Here is a 22,150-nt window from a genome sequence, read left to right as displayed (position 1 = left end):
TAAGGAATGACTTCTGACTAGCACATTCTCCTGTGCTGGGTTAACACAAAAGAAGGAAACAACATACATCTTTCATGATGCATTTCAATTAGCAACACTGGAGTGTAGAGTTTCAGAAATGGCATAGCTTGCTGTGGAGACACAACAGTGCCACACCTAAATGCAGATCAGGAGACCGCAGTCTTATCAGGAGGAGAAACTGCACATGAAGTTTCTCTTCCCACTCTCAGAATGACCTAAGCAACCTGAAACTCAGAGAAGGGCATGACAACACAGTGTGACAAGAGCACAATCAAACAGTCACATTTTGCATGCAGAGGATCTCAATGACACCCAGTTTTGCAGAGTACTCTCCCTTTGTAGAGAAAGAAAAAATATAGGAAGTCCCGCTGCAGCCTTGTCCCCACACTTCCAGACTTCTCCCGCTCTCATACAAGAACCAGCCCTGCTACCACAGACAGAAAATGTTGGGCTACATTAAATCTGTTGTTCTGAAATGTTATTTTGGCATTCTGTGGTGCTCACCATGGTGCTCAATATGTATGAATATCTACTTTTTTAAAAAATAATTTGGTTGCAACTGATCATTGAATTGTTCACAAGTTATTAAGGCAAAGGACAGAAACCAGAACTGAGTGACCTAAGTTTCTTCACTACCAGGCAGTTCCTTTTAACCTGGTTTCCTCTCTTCCCTCAAGGAAGGGTATGAAAATTATATGATTCAGATACAGATGAGTAATTTACATTGCAACAGTAAGTATGAACCTACACATCCAGGAAGACTTTTGGTAGAGAAATACAGAACCAAAAGGCTTCCCTTTCAATGTTGACCATGCCTAAAAATAAATGCAAGTGTAATACAGAATATAAAATCATCAACTTATTTCAAAAATACTCATTTTACTGTCTTTTCCCTGTCTTTGACCTTCACTGAATGAGCTATTTCAGTCACACAGCTGGAGCAGGCAGACTTCAGATACAAGACCTCCTCACAAACTTTTACCTGATGTCTTTACATGGCAGCACATGAACTGCAGCTCACATCCAGCAAGAATCATAGCTAGTAATAAACAAACGGCTTTGCCAGCTAGTAAGCAAGTCCAGCAAAACTGTCTGTGTGACAGCAACTCAGAAGTTGCTGTAAACATGAACTTTTATATGAAGCAAACAATACCCACAGCAAAACTACAGTTAAGAGTCCAACACTATATCCTCCTTCTGCAGACACGTGCTCAAGTACAGGTGCCAAACATCAAAGACAGAAATTGAAACACTGGAATGCATCTTACCTTGTTTCTTCCAGTTTAGCAGTGTATGCTGCAAAAATACAAAACATTAATTAAAATGTAATTTACAATTAGGTTATCAGTTAAATATTAATTATGTGATTAATAAAAATAGCCTAGTACAGACTAAAAGTAGGCGAGCAAAAGTTGAACCAAAAGAGCAAAAGTTGCATAGATCTCATGCATAATGCGTGAAAACCGAAATCTAAATCAAAAAATAAAATAAAAAATCTGAAAAGCAAACCAAAGCCAGATTTAAGCAAGTATCTGAAGGCAAACATGGCTGTCACACCTGACCTATGCAAGAGTGGGAGTCAGAAACAAGGTATCAGATGCTGTCAGATCATGACAACAATGGGCAGCTCCCAACAACAATGAAAAAACTCTCAATGACAAAAATTTTGAACTCAATTCGTAAATTTAGAATACCTTAATATATTGCTGTTTCCTGGGTCCAAGTTCATACCATCTTCATATCAAGACCTACTGTGTAATTTTCATGAGCAAGCTGGTTTGGACACAAGCTTATTCTCATAAATACATGAGGTCTCTTAACTTACTCAAATAAAACCTAATTTTGAAAATTCAAGAGAAGGGCAAACAGCTACAGGAGAATTCCTACCCAGAAATTTTAAAGGAGATGACTACCTGATTCTCACATTGGATTACACTTCCCAGAATGGAAGTTCTTTTACCTTTCATTTGCAGGGTTCGTCTTGAATATCTCTTGCTAGGCCTTCTTTCAAAGGATGCTGATCTCCTGGCTTTGTTGGTCTTTGTGGTTTGATATTCTGTTTTCCCACTAAAAATGCCATGTAAGAGTGCAAAGCAAAAAAATAATTTATTTTTAGTGATGGAATAAAGATAATGTCCATAAAAACATCAGACTTCTATTTTAAATTTATAGCTTACTATCTCATGTCAGTTCTAAAAAAACATCCCAAACTTCACACCTCAAACAACCTTTCACAAAAGAGGGTAAGAGTTTTAGAAACATGCTCTTCCTCACCCCATTTCCCCAAGACAAGTGGCAGAAGCAATGACTTTTTAAACACTCAGTTGCTGACAAAAGCATGTGTGCCCTTTGCATATTTCTGTGATCCCACTGCACGAGTTTTGTGAGAAGCTAAGAATTCTAGGAGAGAACAATGCTTAAGCAATATTGCCAAAAGTCACAGAGAAAGCTGATCATGGGACTAAAACCAGGATCCAGGAAAAGCAAGGAATGCCAGGAGGCGTGTGCCAAATGCCAGTGACACTGACCTGTATCGGAAGCGAGACCCCAGGCGAATGAAGCCAGACCGACTGGAGCTCTTCTGGACAGGGCCCCGGAGGCGGAAGAAGGCGTGGTGCTCCACTGCACACTTCCACAAGTGTTTGCAGGCTTTGGGATGATCCAGTCTAAAGACAAAAGTGTGCTCCTGCTCCTTTCCCTTAAAGCACACAAAGCACACTGACAACTTACAAGGGGCTTGAATAAGTCAAAGCTAAAATTCCATGTAAACCAAATAAAATTTGGGTTTTATGATTCCTAATATATATATTTTAAAACATGTTTTAGGCAGAAAAATCAACCTTTGCAGAAGCTATAATGAACAATTGCTATATTGTCTAAAGTTGGAAGAAGCTGGAGTCCCTACACTTAACAAACCAAACCATTGAATAACTACAAATTAAAGATACTATTACAACAGGAAGGTACTTGTTGATGAGGCTAACACGGTTTCACTTCCAAATCTAATCTTCTCAAATTACCAATGCTCACTTTTTAATTGTCTCAGGTGTATGCAATTTCTTCCCCATAGAAACAATTCTGAAACAATTCTGCTTAAGTAATTCATTCTATTAAATGTGATATGTGGGATTTTTTTTAAACTTTCTTGTGCAATGCACGCTGTTTCCTAAGTACCTGCTCTGGTTTCACCAGGCATTCTCTTTTTAAAAATGGATGAGAGAAAACTTTATCTTTTACTTAAATCCCAATCAAGAATCTTTCAGGCATCCACATTAATTCTCAAAACTTAAATATAAGGAAAGATTAGGAGTATGCACACTAGTAGTGTATAATCAAGACTGAGATTTAACTAAAGAGATATTTATCTACCTGTTCATCATCTTCAACAACAACCAGAGTGAGTTTGTTCTTCTTGAAGTCAAGCCTTGTTATCTTTGGCCTGCCAGATGAACAGAAAAGTGTAGGTTATGTCTAACTTTCAGTAACTTACTGAGAAAGTACCTCATATTCATGGAGGTCTCACAATGCAAACAGTTTTCTTTTCTGCTCTCATAAAAGAAACAAAAGAACCAAAACTGGAAACAAATTTTAGGATACAATCAGAGAGCTTACCAGAAAAACAAACCAATCTTTGTGTCTCCTTCAAAGACAAGAACTCCTGTAGGTGTTAGTCCCAGGCTGTAATCATTGCCATCTCTTGCCTAATTAGCACAAAATAAAAATTAGATTCCTTTTGGTGTTTGACCCTCTATCCCATTTACTAGAGTGATTCATGTAGTTTGTTTGCTCAGTGTTGTAATTACACACGTCTGCTATCTTATACAACAAAACTCTTATGTTTTGATGATCTTACGTAATGGGTTTTTCTTGTTTGCAACTCTTCAATAAGGCTGACTAAAGAGGAAAATTAAAGTTTCTTGATCTGTCTGTGCAATAAAGAAATCCTTATGCATTTGCTGCACTTGCACCTCTCCACAGGAGATCTATGTTTATTCGTAGTTCTTCAGCTGGTAGCTGACTACACCCCAGCAAATTTGAATTACTATGATTTTTCCAAAACTCTTAAGTCTAAATACAAACTGTAGTAAATACTTCCACATCAATCACGCATTTAACATAGAGCAGATATGCTTGGACTCAAGCTATACTTTCTAGAAATATATACCAAAGAGTGGAATGTTGACACAAAGCCAGATTACTTCTTACATAGATTGCAGGAGAAAAATATTCCTTTTCTTTCCCCCACTCAAAGCAGAACCAGTGTTGAAATGCAACACAAAACTAACACTATGATTTCCAAAGGTCACCATGCTGTGGTTAAACATACCTTGACTATGTGCATGTCTACACCATACATTTCCAGCCACTTAGCTTTGTTCAAGTAGTTAGTTTCAGCCTGTGCTGGTGTTTGGCCCCTGAAATAAAATTTTTGCTGTTAGGTAGATGCCTGAAAAACCACAAAAAGGAAAAACTGGTAAATGAGGAAAGAGGAAAAGAACTTCTTGAAAGTTTGTGGAAAAGGTAAACACTGGTGACACCTGTTCACTTTACTGAAGATCAAGGTCACTTTTTAAAGATTTAATCTGAACATGCTGCTGCAGAAATTATTGTGTTTCAACATTTTGCACCTCATCATTTTACTCAGACCTTTGAAAAGCTTCATTTATCACATTATATTCTTTTACAAAATAGGACAGAACCATATTAAAATTCTACTTCTGAACTGGCCGCAGAAGAAGCATCAGTAGTATCTTTTTAATGGATTCACTTCACAGAAAAATCAGAGCAAACAGCTGGGTAGCATTCACTGGAAGATCTAGTACCTGCATTCCTTCCACTTCTCAAAAACAGCTAATTCCATCTCTTCAGTCTGAGTGGGAACAAATCTGAACTCAGACACCAGCTCAGGGACGTGTTCAGCAGGATCATAGTCTCCAAGTTCAGCTACAAAAGAACAACACTGTTAGGCACTGTTCTCAATAAACACAGTGGATAATTCTGCACAGAAGAGTTTCTGCACACTTTTCTAGTTATTCTAAAATATTAAATTTCTTTTTGCGTTCCTTCTCCTCTTCCAGTTCTCCCTTCACCTTTTTTGACAGAGACATTATGGACACTGAACAAATGGTTGTGTTGTTTGTACCAAAGTTTTGTGTTAATGTTTACAAAGTATTATTGACATATTCCTTAAAAAGCTTCCTATAAAGGGAATGTATCACCATCCTTGAAACTCACCTTTTTTCTTTCTTGCAGAGAATTTTCAACATTTTTATCAGAGAAGTATCTACTGAGATGATAGCTCACTAAAGTTACAATGGAATTTGCCTTAAAGAATTAAAACAATATCTCTTGAGATTGATAAAAACCAAAACCAGTTCTGACACTTTCCATGAAACTATTTGTCCATTCTACAAATCAGTTTCTGGTTTTATGATTTTACAGGGCCCTGTCCTACCTGCTAAAATTACTCTGTGTCAGGGCACACGATCATTTGTTACTCTCCTTTTCATCTAAGGACATAACAAATGCCCTCCTGGGTTGGTCAAATGGCTCATTGAATCCACTGCTGCATGCTCAGAGGGGCAGTAAGAGATGCTATGTACAAAACATACAGGAACATACCAGCCAAGGGGTGCCACACCAAAAATACAACTCCGTCTCCCACAGATGCTAACAAGTCCAGTTTTAAAGACAGATCAATATCTAAAATGCTGAAACTGACAATGAGAAACCTTTACAAAAAATGTACTGATTTTCAGTCACTAAGCACTGGCTCCTCCTACTAATTTCAAGTTGTAATGTCCAGCTCATAGTCAAAAAATTAAGAATAATTCTGTAACTTGGACTTTGAAGTCTGATACAGGCTAATAACTGCTCTGCCTGAAAAATGAAGCTACAGATGTTTATGTGGAGAAAAATAGAGAAATCACTGGGAAGACCTGGCAAAGTCAAATAAATGCCAGTATTCCACAGGTACAGAAATGCCACATGATATAAAACTCCATTTCTTGGATTCTGAAGGCTGCAAGCATAATAACAGTCTTTTCACCCCCTCCTTTTTCTTTTTTTTTTAAATGCTGACTGAGGAAGTCTGTAGTTCTATAATAATTTACTCCCACTAAAATGCCTGCCTCTGTTCAAAGGAATGCTGTCAAAGCCAGCTTAGGTTCCAGCTGATTTAAATAAAAGTACACAGCTGTCAGACAGTAAGATTAAAGCCCTGCTACAGGCCTCATTGTGGAGAGAGGAAAGAAAAGACCACCACATAAAAGCAGTGGATATATGGCCTAATTAGATCACTTTGTTCTTCCAAAATCTTATTTACTGAACCTGTATCTTAAGGCTCTAACAATGCTAATATTTTTAACTGTGGAATGTATTATAACTGCTTTCCTTCCACACAAAAGAGAGCAGGTTAAAAAGGCAAGTGTATACACAGTTTAATGCCAACTCTTATACCTACACGTGATTTAGGGCCTTTAGGACTTCCTGCATGAAAAGAAGAAAGTGTTTTGAAAAATATTCGGAAGACAACAAATTTCAGTGACTTAGTCCTACCTCGTGCAGAGTAAGTACAGCAGATTCATAAGATGAATGCTGTATGGAGAATTTGTGTGGCTCAAACACATGGCACATCAATTGGCTTGAATAAGGCCATATATGCATATATCTGTATCCTCCAACAAAGACCCAAAAGCCCACTCTAGTAGGCATTTTTAGAACTTCAAGCCTCCCCTCTTTCTTTTGTGAGCTCCTCTGCTAGAAACCATAGGAAACGTCACATTTGTTAACATCACACCCTCATCCAAACACCACATTCTCATCTGGACTCAAAAGTTAAAGACACATGATAGTAAAATCTCAGCTGACCCAAACACAGTGCTGTATAGCTGAGGAAAAAAAGAGTATGTCACACCTTATGGCTGAGGATCTGAAATATCAACAAGTGCAGTTCAACCTGGAATACTCAAGTACAAGCATGAGACATAGGGCATTAAGATGCTCCTACAAATAATATGAAATCAAAAGCTGGTATTTTATGCACAGTGCAAACAAAATCAATTTTGTATCTGATCTGGACAACAAAGAACACTCTTGACAAAATCAACCTATATGATGAAAAAGAAGTGAGCTGTGTTACTACACTGAAGGAATTCAGGAAGGCTGCAGGCCTTGTATCTTCTGTGAAAGTGGACAGACTTGGACATAAGCACCTGAGAAAACTTTAGGGCAAAGCTGTTTATGTTCAGAACGTCCTTGTTCTGTTTCCTGAGGAACTGAGTAATTTTCTGTACATACTCTCAAGCACAAGTACAGTCTAAAAGATCTGCATTTCACACTGGATCACTAATGTCTGGGCAGAGTCTATTTTATGGACATAACAAGAACAGGCTTTTTTAAACAATTAATAAGAGTCTACACAAAACTGTTTGTGCAGCTTCACCCTTCCCTTCTTGCACCTACTCACCTTGCATGTTATAAGCTGCCAACTGGACAGCAGTGTCAAAAGGACATTCCAGTCTGCCAAAAGAGAAATACATTGTTAAAACCTGAACTGACACCATTAGCAGACAGCTTATGTAACACACAGTAAGAAACTGCAAAGGTCTGGGATAAGAAAATGAAAAAGTATTGGTAGATTTTCAAAAACTTATCAGGGGATAAGCACTACATTATTTAAGTATTCCTCTCCTGATATTCGTGCATAGAAAAGTAGTATTTTAGAGAAAAAACCCCAACATTACATTACTAAGCAAAACTTATTAATGATCCAAATATAAATGTAATAAACTCTATGCCAAACACACTGTAATAGTTTAAAAGACTGCTTACTTTCCACTAAGAATATCCAATTTCAGCTGCAGAACAAATAAATACCTGCAGGATTAAATAAGAAATAAGTCATTGAGTAATAGTGCTAATGTGTCACTCAGTCAACAGAAGTAAGTTAGAGCTTGACAAACAAAAATGTTTTCTACTTTTAACATGGGTTTCCAAGACGAAAGAAACTGCACTGTGACCTCTCAAGGCTTTATCAGATGGGTTTGTGTATTTTGCAGGCATTTCAAATGAAGCAAACCCAAAGGCACAAGCTGTCAAAAGCTGAACTACAGTGTTGCATGGAAAAATAAGCAGGGTACCCAAGTAAATATATTTTTTATTCTCTTCTGATTCTACTTGAGCAAAGAACAACTTGCATCTTCCACATTTCCTTCATTATTCATACACACACCAACCTCATAAAAGAATTATTATTTTTAAGTCTTGGGAAAAAATATGTTTCTACTATGGATTGCCTAGTTAAAATCTAACCTGGAATGCTGACTGCAAAGTGACTAAATATAAATAGCAGGCTGCAGCCTTTTCAACTTGGTTACTCTTCAGAGCCAGCTTTCCTTCACTGCCTTGCATATCCTCTACTCTTTTTGCTTAGAAATAGGGCAAATATTGATTATAAATCCCTTTGGTGTGCAATACCAATTCTTCTGATCCAATATCCCAGAAGAGCAGCCCCTTGCTCCATCATGGTACACAGCTTTCCTTTAACAAGAGAAGAGCTCTCATCAAGTATAAAACACTGGCATCGACCATAGAATCCAGTCAGAATTTTCGCACAGATTCCCAGAAACCTTACACACAACTTCTGCTTCAACATGTGCCTGTGTCTCCTCACACACAGACACAAAACAAGTGCAGGTGTTTTTGCTACAGGTTCCACAGAAGTCCAGAGATACTTTGCCAAACCATTTATTAACCAAAACCTTTTGAACACTAGCCTCTGTATGGGGAATAAATTTGGTTGCTACTGACCCCAGATATGAAAATGAACACAGGCCTCCAGTGTGCAGTGGGTGTGACCAGTCTGTGCTTATCAGCCACATAACACTTCCAAATAATTCAAGCACTTCCTGTGCTGTGTTACATGACCACTGGCTGAGAGCATGAGCAAGCTGTACCTGTGCAAGCTGAAAAGTAGCTCCAGCTGGCTGTCCTGCTGTTTAAGGGTGGAACACTGGGAAAGCCCCTGCCAGTAACACCCATAACCCAGAGCAAAGCTCTGCTTCCCACTGCTGCTGCTATTTAAGGTGTCTCACTGTCTCAAGACAGGAGGACAACTTGCTGCCCTCCTGTTCTGGGGGATTAGCTAAGCAGGCAGACAGTGTTTAAAAGCCCTCAGGTTTCAGGTCTGCCCTGCCAAAACCTGCACAGCAAGGTCTGACTGGCAGAACTCATGTCAAAATGGATGAAAATGTTCCATAGTGGCAGATACAGATATAGGTCTGAATTCTGTCTACAGTTGCTGGTTTTAAAGACAGTTGAATGTTGATTTGGGAACACAAATAGGGAGGTAAAACATTCTTCCTAGATCAGCAGGAAAGCATTAAAAAGCAGCAGTTCCCACATTATGTTACTGCATGTAAATATGAAGCTGCACAGGGTACATATGGCTGGAAGGGGTAATGCTACTATAATCTTCCTAGGAGCACTCCAAGGGATTTGGCTAAAGCGCAGATTGAAGATCCACACATAAACCTGAACAACAAACAAATGCACTTCACACCCTTACAAATGGCTGAGGTATGAAATGTCTACAGCTACCATGAAAACATAACTTTGTTTACTCTCTGAAGGGGATCAGCAATAGCAGTAACAACGCAAGGAAGTGTCTTTTACAACAGATATATATTCCTGACAGGTGGTAGGTTGTGCTCTTTTTCTAAGCTCCCCCCATAGTCTCAGCCCATTCAGAAATGCAGTTCTATGAATGGATTTGTGAAATGCTTTAATCAAGAGGAACTGCTGCTCACCTGATACTACAAACCAACACTCAACTCAGCACAACATGGCAGTAAAATACTACTTTCCCTTTCCATAAGCTCTTTGAAGACCACACATGCAATGAAATGCTAACTGAACATCCTTTTTCAAAGAGAACCTCTAACTTGCAATTCAATGCTTTTCTGCCTGGAGACGGGATGATTGCATGCAGTTGAAATTAACAGCTTAAGAAAAAGACAGAGGAATGATGTCTGTTCTCTTCAGTGAAAACTTCTGTCCATAGTGTATAAGCTACTCAGATCAGTTGCCAAAACTGCCTAATGAAAAATGGTGCATTAAGTAATATATACATATTTAGATCTCTGTGTCACAGCATATTTATTTTCACACACAAAATAGACACTTTACAAAAAGAAAACTAAATTTACAAAAAGCCAAGTAAGCAAGCAGTTCTAAATAAGTCTCCAAATTGTTTAAATAAATACCACAGAAAACATTTCCCTGGCCTTATTCGGGTCCCCCTCTCACACACAAAATCGCTCTTACCTTGTTAGCTCTTCACGTAGATTGTTGGGCTCTGATGAGTAAAATTTTACACGAAAATGCAGACAATATGGGGGGCCAACTGCAAAGCAGAATTCATTCAAGACAGCAGTAAGAGTTACTGGATGAAACAGGTTATTTATTTATTCCACAGAATCACATCACAAAACTTGACTGAAATCAGTTGGCTATTTTCTACACAAGGTCTTAAGGCAGGAATTCCTTTATGCCAGGGAAATCCGTGAGGAACATCATAAATATGCACACAAAATAGTTTTATGTGATACACATCAACCCAATGGTCATATCACATTACCATGATTCTTCTTGTCAAGAGCACATGAATCCAGGTTAATCCCTATATTTAAGGGCTCTATCTATCACCATGAAAGCTAAGCATCTTGGTTCTACACTTGACTAAACCTTCAGGAACGTTGCTGGTCTCTGCAACATCTTCCCAGGTCTCTGGGAAATACTCACTGCTGAGCACTCAGCCCCCTCTGTTCCACAGAAGTTTAGACATTCTTTATGGGAATTTAAGAGACCCTTCTATAGAAGAATCACCTCTTCTGGAAACCAAAGAGTTAATTCAGCAAAAGGGTGGATTAATAGCTCTTTAAAAATGTGCATCGCTCTGCTGATTCTTGCATTTGACAGGAGGAATTTTCTCCCTCCTCACTGCTTCCAAAACCTCTCTTGTATTAAAACAACACCACAAATCCCTGAAGACTTCCCACAGTGCAGAGCAAGGAAGCTGCTAAACAAGATCTTCCCCAAGCACACATCACTGCAACCATGAGCCACACTGAACCCTTGTGCAGCAGGTGAGGACTTGGTGGACTGGACACAGATTCAAGCATGCAGGACTGCCCCATGCATGAGGTTCCAAGACAAGTTTTCCTACAGCCAGGATAACGCTCCACAACACTACAACATCTTCAGCTGCCTTGACTCCACTTCAACTACAATTCATGAGCCCATAACATGTTTAATTAAGAGCATTAGAATAAAGTAATATGAGCTACAGAGGGAAGATGCCATTAAACAATCAGCAGCACCATCCTGGGCTTTTGTCACTTGCCACCCTCACCCCCTCACAGGACACTGCCCCCCACCACCCATTTCAACTGGTGGTACTTTCCATATGTTAAATACCATGTCCCAACAGAAAATGGAAAGGACACTTACTTTTAACTTGCTTTTTAATGCTTTTGGTGTTGTCCAGCCAATGCTGAAAAACAAATTAATTTTACTGAATTATCAATAAAGAAATCTCCCAGAAAGAACAAAAAAGGAAGTGTTAGTGAAGACCATCTTGGAATAACAAGTAGTTTGTTAAAACAATCCAATTCAAATCTTTCACAATTCATAGCTTTCTGTGCACGCTGAAGATCATTTTCCTCAAAGTTTGTAACGCAAAATGTCACTTTTGAACAACAGAAACATCCTGTACTACCTTATTTAAACCAAATCTTCAAAACAGCACTGTCTACTTAAAAGAAAAATAAACATACTATCCAACCACTTCACTAGATTTTCATCCTGTCCAGACAAACACTTAATTCACACATTAGTAGGTCAGCCAGTGACAATCAGCCAGAGAAGCATAAATCATAGCTGAAGACTCTGGCACTCAGCTGTGTGTGGTGTTTACTTGGGGCAGGAAGGGGAGAGACAAAATAAATATTGTTGGCTTTCAGGCATTTTCTTTTGATGACTCAAGTGCAGTAACAGCAGCTGTCTGTGTCCCAACATCAGAGTCAGCTCTACCTAATTCTCAAAAATCTATTCACAGGTGACACTTCAGAAACTGTCACATGGGAGGACAAGTTACTGCCTCACCTACTAATGCTAATTATAAGCTATATACTGGACCAGAAGCCAAAATAATTGCTTGACTTACACTGTGTACAACAGCATGTGAAAAAGCTTTACCTGGCAGATTGAAATACCTACACATGTGCACTATGCTCCCCAGAATAACTGCACATAATCACACTGCTGAAGAGTTTATACCAGAAGTTAAAGCTGGAAATCCAACACACATCTAGCGGGACAGATCTTCCTAGTGCTGTGCAGGGCCAACAGCTCCCTCCTCCAAAGGAGGTGACTCACCTAAACAGGAAACACAGCACCGTGACCAACGTAATAGCACTGACTCAACAGCAAGGGCCAACTACCTGACACACCATGTCCTGCATGGTTCACCATGCCCAGGGAACAACACCTCATCAGATCAATCCCAAATGTCACCTTGCAACTAATACAGATGAATTATATACTCAGTAAGACTCCTTTTGTTAAGTTGTGTGACATGAAGTTCACAGTGAGCTCCAGGGAAGACAGAAAAGCAACAAGGGTATGAAAAAGAACCAGTATTTTCAGGTTGCACTGCCAAATGTAAACACATTCCTGCCTCCAGAACAGCCCTGCCTTGTGCAGAGAGCTGAAGTCAGCCTGAAACACAGCCGGGCTGTGACTGATTGCTGTATTAGCTGCAGATGAGAATGCTTAAACCATCTGCTGCTGCTGTGCACACAGCTGAGAATGCTCTCATTGCCTATTCAAACTAAGTAGCTACAGAGAACTATCTGAAATGTATCTAATACCTTTTTAAAATAAACCAGGAAGCTTAAGGAGGAATGAAGCAAATATTAACATAAATTTTGCTTATGCTACCAGTGAAATGGGAGTTAAGCAATTTTTTTTTTCTACAAGGAAATCATATAATCTTTTTTCCTATTCCATAGACTTGCTGTGAGAGAGAGTTTACTTCTTCCTCCACAAAAAAAAAAAAAAAAAAAATAGAAACTACACAGCTGGAGACTTGCAGGTGATTTAGATACAGAAATGGCAAGGAGAGCCCTTTCTAGGCTCCAGGGCTGGCTGTGCCCCCGTTTCATCTTCCTCCTGTTTTCTCTCATCTCCTCCACATTCCATGGGAAGGCAACAGAGAGGCAGGCCCATGACAGGCACCGATAGCATTTCACTCTGCTGGGCTCCGACTGCTGCTGCCCACAGCAGCTCTGCTCAGAGGTGATGGTGTGCGAGGGAGAAGGGAAACAGAACTGCTTTTAAGTGGGGGTGGGAATGAAACCAGCCCCAAAACCAACACATGAATGGACAGACACAGACGTCAAGAAACTTGAGATTTATTCCAAGTGATTATAATGGAATTCAAGTGGACCTGGAAAAGAAGTTTACTTTTGATGAGGGTTTGCACAGCACAGTGTATTGCTGAAAATCAGAGATAAAGTTTGCTAAACAGAAGGCAATACAAACACAGACTGCGCAGAGTACTGGAAGTTCTTACTAAAATAGTTTTCTGCTGCAGAAATTAAAAACAAAACACATACAAAAGCCCCTCAAATCCTGACCCAGCAACATTTTAAGAAGTTTGGGCAAATGAGGTTTGTTCGACAAGATGTTGAGGCTAAAACTGATGTATTCCTGAAAGCAGACTAGAGTGAACACAGAAATCACATGAAAACAACAATTCTTTCACTCAATAACGGTTTCAAGAACACTTTTAATTAATCTATTATTTGAATACTAAAATCCAAAATGTCAGGAAATTTCCATTATCTGGGTTTCCCCACTCCCAGGAATTCTTTAACACCCAACTAGTGATCACCTCAGCATCAGAAAAGAATGAAAAAAAAGCAATCCTTGAGTTGTTCACAATAGATCTACTGAAAACTTATTTGTAGTTAAAACAAGCGTGGGATTTCTAAAACTTTTGTATAACTATGTGTTGCTAGTTTGTATCAGTAAAAGTAACTAGTAAGTATGGCAATATTCTTAGATTTAAATGGCCTAGCAGAAAGATTATATCCTTCAGAGCCAGTGGGCAATTCTGTCTACAGTAAGGAACTGGATTCTTACACAGTTTATTTAACAGGTCTCCTGAATAATCTTGGACAAGTCACTTGATTAGTCTCTGGTCTCTGTTCTTTGTTTCCTACTGCAGATTGGGTTTCTGCTAGAACTTGCCAGCTCCTTTTGCAGGAATGGCTGCCATTGCAACAGTTCTTCATTTCTTAAAGCAATTAATTATCTCTGGCTGTTGCATTCAGCTCTTCTGGCAAAATGCAATCTTTTCTGCTTCATTATACACAGCTCATCATTAAGGTCCAGTTTAAACAGATCGTTATCTCTACTCTGCTGCTTTTCAGTCACACATTGTTAAGAAAAGGAAGCAAAAAGAGTTTGAAATCCCCTGTACCTGGTAGATTGTGCAGTATCAAATATTCAATCATGTGCTCTCTGGACTGGCAGTAATAATTTGCTAGACAAAAGCAAGGCATGAGTTGCTGCTGTGGCAGAAAATATTAATTCTTATTAACACATTTCAAGATTAAATAGGTTTATTTGCTAGCAGACCAGGAAGAGAAAAAAAATATCATATAGATGATTCTACCAGTTAAAATTAACCCACTATGATCTCTTATGAGATCCTAGAGACAGGGAAATACATCAGAAGCCACACAGCAGAAACTGAATTAGGATACCTTAACCATACAGACTACTGTTTTTCTGAAGCAAAAAGATAAATGCAATAGAGTACTTCACTATCAATACTCAGCATCTTGGACTGCACATGCTGAGCACAGCTAACATGATTTTGAGAAATATAAAATGGTATGCAATAGGCTGTTTTCTCATTTCTGTTGTATGCATGGTTCTGAATGCCATCTGTCTGTTAGTGTAACGTCTTTTTCTCCTTCGTGTTAAATGTTTCTGTTCTGCAAGGGGTTTAAGACCACTTTCACTACTGGGAACTACAGACCACCAGCAGCTAATGCCAGTGGCCATGAAGTTTGCTTCAGATGCAGAACACCAACAATTTCCTCTGAGGAGCACAATCTATACAATTACATGCCAAGCATAAAATTCAATCACAATTTTGGAAAGAAGTCATCAGGTTATAAGTGCTTTTGGGTGAAGCACTGTGTCCAAAGCTGTTAGCTTCCTTTAAAGGTTCAAGTTTGTGGATTTCTGTTTGCCTTTGTACAAAGCTGCAACAACTAAGAGATCACCTTCAAACTGTTATGGACACAGACCTTCACAGAAATAAAGGAATATAAGTCACTGCCTCCATTTTTGTATGCTGACCTTGAACAATTCAGATATTTAGCTCAACTGTCTGTGCTTCTCCTCTGCCATCCTAAGCATGAAATAATTCTGAAGTGGCCTTGAAACACAAAAACAATTAGGTTATACATCTAGCAAATAAGATTGACATATGCAGCAGGAAAACACCGATTTCATTCTACCTGGGGATGTTGGGCTAAGTGAATACAAATTTAAGTTGCAGGGATGAAAGACAAAGAAAAAAATACTCCTCACCTAAAGGCTCACTTAACTTGCAGCTACCCTTGGTGGCAGGATTAAATACTTGACTATAAGAAGTATCTATATAAAACCACATAGCCCACAAGTGAAAGAACTGTGGTTGCTACTGACAATGCTCTGTTCCTGACTTCAAAACCTGTTACATTTTTAGAAACATGCAATAAAACACCAACAAACTTGGGCTTGGAAGAACCCTCAACTCAAACTGATACATACAACTTTTACACTGTTGCTTAAAAAAGAGCACAACTACTTACTGCCACTTGTGCTGAATCCATGAACCGTAATCCAAAGTAGTCGCTTTCGATAAGGTCCAGATGATACATGATTTGCTCAAACAGGAGCTGGCCTTTGGCTTTTTTCTGAAAAGATAACAGGACTTAGTACACAGCAGGTAGATTTATTGTAGCTTCTACCTTTTTTCTCTGCACACATTATACTCTAATTCTAAAAATTTAGTTTCTGAAAATATAATGTGGACACCTTTTTCCACCCCCTTTTATTTTCTGATGGCTTCTTTTCTCAAAGGCAAATGTACACAAGAAACATAAAATATCCATAAAGAACTTGCATAATGTCCTTTCTTGGAAAATGTCAACACTGACTTGCCAATAGAGTGTTAAAATATCATTTTATCATTTTTCCATTTATGCTTTCCTTACTCACTGACATTCAATAGAACTGGAAACACAGCCAGTACAACTGCAATAACCAATGTACTGGAAAACTTCAGGAGCCAAGTACAGCAAATTGCTTATGAATTTACTACTGTTTGGTATCTAGGTGTTGCACCCGTTTAGAAGCAGGTAGCAAAACCTATTGAATTAGGAGATAGCATTCCATTAGCCAGTGCTTTTAACAACTACTCGGAAACAGTCTGGGGCAAGCAACTTGAATAAATAGCACTTAGATATCGCATTTACAAAACGAAGTTCATAAAACTAACTTCTAGGTGCAAAAAGCCAGCTCATGTGCTCATACATAATTTATGAAAAAAACAGCTCTAGCCCCAAGGAAACATCATTTTTACAGTGATGATCTAAAAAATTAAACAGTTGTTTTTAAAGAGAAGGCACATAAATAGCACTAAGCAGTTTCTACCAAAATATATTCTTCATGCTATGAGCTCCTTTATAAGAATAAATGGAAATAATAGCTTAAGAGTTATAATACCTAAGATGCTTAAATGTAATAAAACAAATTAATAAATTATGAGATCAGAGTAAAGGTCATAGTAAATTAAATGCAAAGAAATGCAGACATTATTTATGCTTACTCTGCCAGCAGCTGAAGGGTTTCTCTATTTCTGTAAAACCACCATCTTGCAATATTTTACCTCAATATTTATACACTCACGACATGAGAAATGGGATAACTTTCTAAGCATATATTTAGTAAGCTAGTAATTAGCAAATTTAGTACAGCTCTCAAAATTCTGGGCCAGCCAAATTTTTGTTCTCAGAAATAATCTGGTTTAATCAGTAAGTAATACCTAAGTAAGCAAATTTGCATGCTGTAATTCTTGTCACCTTCCTCTACCCAGATCTTCAAATATTTTATATTCAACTTTGCAATCACCATCATTGGTTACTTTGGATGCATCAGTTAAATCCAACACAACATATCACAGCTCAAAGCAAAGTCTTAAAAAAAGTTTGTAAACAGAGCCTGTCTAAGCAAATTCTCACACAGTTATTTCTTTCCAGGTACTGGGGAGAATAGCAGGATTGGGAGGCATTTGGGTCAGAATGCAACTTCACAAACACACAGCATCTACAAAACATTGTGTAATACAAATACTAAATGTTAACCTCATCAAATTCAGTCAAAGTGTTTTCTGTCGGTCTCAGGAAAAATTCCTCCGGCAGTAACAGATTTATTAAACATCAGCTCAAACAGAAACCTTAAGGCAAACCATCTATACATATAAACCCATCCTTTTCCTTTCATTAATTCAGTCTGTAGCTTCAGTCTCGAAAGACCAAGGCATTGAACTGTTGATATTTTTGCTCAACACAGAAAATCTTCTACTTAAACATTAATATAATACTACAAGTGAAATAAATTCAGCACCTGCAACAGCAAAAACTAGAAAAATACTCTATGCTGTATGAAGCTCTTGATAGCTTGTCTAAGACAAGTGGAAAATCTCCCCTTATTGAGCAGAGCATTTGAGATCCTTCTCAATTCCTCTGTAGGTCATCTTTAAAAAGTGCAATTAACCAGTTATCTCAGGCAAATTCCCTGCCGGTGACAGAAGCACTTTGGCTCCAGCCTGGAATACTACACATACTACTTCAGACTACCCACGAGCAAAACTTCAATTTCTGCAGTGTCAGATTAGTTTCAGAATGCATTTGCCATTTCAGAAATCTCAGCAGAGGACTTAAAGATTAACTGGACCCCGAATGACTAATGTGGGATAAAGTCCCTGAAGAAGCAGTGGAGCAGCTGTGGAAAGATCTGCAGGACTTCTGGTTGTTCTCTGATTTAAATCACCAGGGCTGTTAACATGGAAGTAATTATGTACTACTTTGCATATGACTTAAAACATCTGCAGCTGTATTTGGTGCAAGTCAACAGAAGTGTCACACATGCTTTACTAAAGTCCTTCCTCCTTAAACAAATGGCAACCAAAAATATTAATGCTTTGTAACCAGTCAACTTTTATGAATCAAAATTAATTTCTTTGTATTCAATAAAACTAAGATCTCAAGTATTTTCAAAGAGCAAAGATATACTTTTATTATATTTTCTTGCAAAAAATTGCCCTAATTTTCTCATGGCAATATTGGTGCTAATAACATCAAGGCTGTGAGTTCGATCCCAGTATGGGCCATTAAGAGTCAGACTCAATGATCCTTGTGGGTTCCTTGAAATTCAGAATATTCTGTGATTCTGTCAAAGTGACATTTTTATCCTGCTCCTGTCTTATGCTTCCCCCCCCACGCTCCTTTCTTTCCCTTACAGCAGATCTCAGGTTACACTCAAAGGACAAATATTTTCAACTGTTTAATGGTTACTGATGAACTATTAACAACTCCACTCACAAGCAGTCCAGTCAGTGGCTGGTCCTCCCTTCAGGGCACAAATTAAACTTCTCATGGGTTTGCAATTCAGTAAAACCTGACTACCTGATTTACAGAGTTTGCTCTTCTCTCTAGGAAGCAACAGCAAACATCTCACAGCAGGAGAATGAACAACAGGAAAACGTAAACAAAATACACCATATATATAGGGCAGGACCTCTCCTGGCTTTGCCACACTGGATAAAAGCATCTTCTGATCACTTGGGAATGAATCACATGGCCTCTGCCCCCTCCCCCCCTTTCCTCAATGAAAGGGATGCTCCCAACTAATGACATCTCCTGCTGCTCTTAATAACTGCAATTGCTGGCTGAGGAGGTGTTACCAAGGCTGGGCTCAGCCCGGCAGCTCAGCAACAAGGCTGGCTGCTCACCTCGCTTCGTCCCTTCACTGCCGGGTAAGGCGATCCCGGCACATTCTCCTCGGCTCAGGCATCTCAGCCACTGCCCAAAACCTGAAAGGCAGCATTTATACCCTCTTCTCATGGTCTCAGAGTACCGGCTATTGCAGGGACACGCATCCATGAGGATAAGCCAGCCAGGTGCTCCAAACCTGCCTGGTATCAGAGCCACGTTCAGCACCAGAGCAGCCAGTACACACCAGCACCGGAGAAGCAGCACAAGCTCACAGGAACTGGAGAGGAGCGTGTGCTGCTGAGCACCAGCTGAATGGCTCACTTCGAGTTTTCAATCGCAGCAAAGTAGTTCTTTTTTTTTTACAAAACTTGAAAAATAACCCCAAAATAACCTAATATATCTACTACATCTAGTAATTAAAATACTTATCAGAAAATAATCTCTCCTGTTTATTTCTTTCTTTGTGAAGGAATAGAGGGCCCTATGCAAGATGAACTTTGAAAAAAATAATGAATAAGCATTACCTTCTTGGGACTCACTATCCCTTCCATGTGTACTTTTTGTTTAGATTTCTTCAAATGATCACGTTATATGATGATCACGTTAATATTTTAATTAACAATAACTAACAGTAACTATTGTCTTCAATAGCTACCAAGTGGTAAAAACTTCCCTTCCTGGTTTTTGTCAGCTTATCAGGAGGGTTACCATTCATATGCATATGAGCTTCCTTAGAAATATCCACATCATTTACACAGACAAACACACAGAGAAGGTATGGGTCCCTACTCAGGATTTACAGCTACCCAGTTGCTAGGATGTCACCTATGCATGTTTGCAGACCACAGCAGCACAGAAGCAGCAGATGAGCCTGCTCATTTTTTAAATGAAGTAAATCCTCTTCTCTGAAACCACAGGTTTCAAACAACTAAATGAGAAAGCTTCAACCATGAGCTTTAAAGGATGATGATTTCATATCAATATCATGCAAAAGGTATCTACAGTTAACACCATTAAAGTTTGCTGCAGAATTGGAGGGTTAAAACCCCTTATCGTTACAAAGGCAGTGTTACAAGTACACATTATTTGTATCATCCTGATCTTCTTACGGCTTTAAGTACTGACCTACAAATGGAGCTGCTCCTCTCCTCAAACACTAAGCACCATTCCTACAAATAACTTTTCCAAACTCTCCAGTCAATTTTCTCATTCATCTAAAGATGCCACTGGCAGCAAAACTCTACTTATTCTAGTGCTTCTCTCTCTGGTTTATCCTCAGTTTTTGACAAGACTGCTGTACACACTTGTGAATATAAAACCCTGCAGGCTGGAACACGGGGGAGAATTTCTATCTCCAAAGATACAGCTTATCAATTCTATTTACTCAGTGTCTCACAAGTACAGGAAGATAAGCATTTGGGATTAAATATTTTGTTCTTTTGTTCTTTGGAGAAAGAAGGCATTTCCCAAAAATCTTCATAATGAAGAAATTATTTCAATACCCATCCTAACTGTACATCCACTAGAGTGCTATGTAGAAGGATTTTCATGTACTGTGCTCGAGCTTATTGACCCTATTACATAAGACAAAGACTCAAAACATTCATATCTGACAGTCTGTTTTGTGGAAGTCTGTTTCAACTTCCTGAAAATTTTTATCTTCTAACTACCAATTTGATTTAATCAACTTTTTAATTCTTTCTGATACAGAATATATCCAAATTACTTGTTCAGCATTAAGGTTTACAGATTAAATGCCTTCCCCCATTATAACTGTCAAACATTTCAGTTTTATTTGGTGTTTCACCTGCAGGTTTCTCATGAGCAATTTGATTAAGAGCACCAGAGAGTCCCAAGCCTTTGCAGAGGCAGTTCAGCAGGAAAGCAGGACTTCAGATAAAATTCGCTGAGAGTTAAGAACATGAAACTTTCAGGCAACTAAACCAGCCTGCAGCACAAGCCCCAGAAACATTCTGGCAGCACACTGCAGGCCAAACAATTTACTCTTCAAGCAGCACAGATTGCTGCCAGCTGCTCCCTTCCTCCCTCCTTTCCAACAGTGCCAGGGCACGGAGCACTGCAGTGAGACCGAAACGCTTGCCTGCCATGGCCCCGGAGCTGGACTCGGTGCAGGCATCTGTGCTGCTCACACGGCACAGCCGCTCTGCATTCCCTTGCTCAGGTCCCATCTCACCACGGATTTCAGTCTGGCACCCCAGGAAGCACTGGCTCACCCTGCACTACGGCCAGGCTCCCTCCCACCGCACCGACAGCAGCGCCTCTGCTGTGGAACACACGGCTCACGACTGATTCTGTCCAGTTCCAGGCCCCTAAAGGTCTTTCAGAAGTTTAAGCAAACACCCAAAAGCATGTCAATACTTTCAGACAGAAGATCACATGGGAAATAAAGTTTTAATCTAAAACGTTATAGCCTTAGCACACACAAAAAGGGGCACGTTCAAATGTTTGTGTTATTACTACTTCTGTCAGCTGAGCTTTATTTTGAAACTTTGGAGGTCAGACTTGAACTCGCGTTACTCACAGTGAGTACTCACAGTACTCATTTTATTTGATGGCTGATTTTCCAGCATTTTTAGCAGTACTATATCTTCTTGTTAATCAACATCCACACAAGGAACAGCCTTACGTATTTCATATTTACATCCACAAATATTTAGCAAGTGGCCATTAATATTCCACAAGTTTTTAATTAGACCAGAGTGGATTACTGAGTAAAATCAACTATCACAATGCATCTCTGATCTTGCAGTCAGATCAATATTAATATTCACAAGTTTTTAATTAGACCAGAGTGGATTACTGAGTAAAATCAACTATCACAATGCATCTCTGATCTTGCAGTCAGATCAATATTAATATTCACAAGTTTTTAATTAGACCAGAGTGGATTACTGAGTAAAATCAACTATCACAATGCATCTCTGATCTTGCAGTCAGATCAATACAAATAATTTCTCTCGAAAAAAAAGCCACTGGTGCTCCTTAAT

At 38.9% G+C, this 22,150-nt stretch overlaps 1 protein-coding gene across 6 annotated transcripts in view; it reads right to left on the bottom strand.

The window, feature by feature from the left end:
• The window catches only part of EPB41L5 (erythrocyte membrane protein band 4.1 like 5), a 53,774-nt gene that overhangs the window by 25,986 nt on the left and 5,638 nt on the right, over window positions 1-22,150 (bottom strand). For all 6 annotated transcript variants that reach the window (XM_039716334.1, XM_039716168.1, XM_039716252.1 and 3 more), the window contains exons 3-14: window positions 15,957-16,061; window positions 11,533-11,575; window positions 10,348-10,426; window positions 7,855-7,899; window positions 7,490-7,542; window positions 4,845-4,965; window positions 4,349-4,436; window positions 3,634-3,722; window positions 3,391-3,460; window positions 2,550-2,719; window positions 1,982-2,088; window positions 1,290-1,317 (exon numbers count right to left, since the gene is read on the bottom strand). In XM_039716334.1, the coding sequence (XP_039572268.1) occupies window positions 1,290-1,317; window positions 1,982-2,088; window positions 2,550-2,719; window positions 3,391-3,460; window positions 3,634-3,722; window positions 4,349-4,436; window positions 4,845-4,965; window positions 7,490-7,542; window positions 7,855-7,899; window positions 10,348-10,426; window positions 11,533-11,575; window positions 15,957-16,061 (998 nt within the window). The remainder of the gene's footprint in view (window positions 1-1,289; window positions 1,318-1,981; window positions 2,089-2,549; window positions 2,720-3,390; window positions 3,461-3,633; window positions 3,723-4,348; window positions 4,437-4,844; window positions 4,966-7,489; window positions 7,543-7,854; window positions 7,900-10,347; window positions 10,427-11,532; window positions 11,576-15,956; window positions 16,062-22,150) is intronic.

Source organism: Passer montanus, unplaced genomic scaffold (assembly GCF_014805655.1).
Source record: "Passer montanus isolate IOZ18808 unplaced genomic scaffold, ASM1480565v1 scaffold1, whole genome shotgun sequence".
In the NCBI taxonomy this organism is placed as follows: domain Eukaryota; kingdom Metazoa; phylum Chordata; class Aves; order Passeriformes; family Passeridae; genus Passer; species Passer montanus.
Note: the sequence above shows the minus strand (reverse complement) of the source record. Positions and strands in the feature narration are given on the sequence as shown.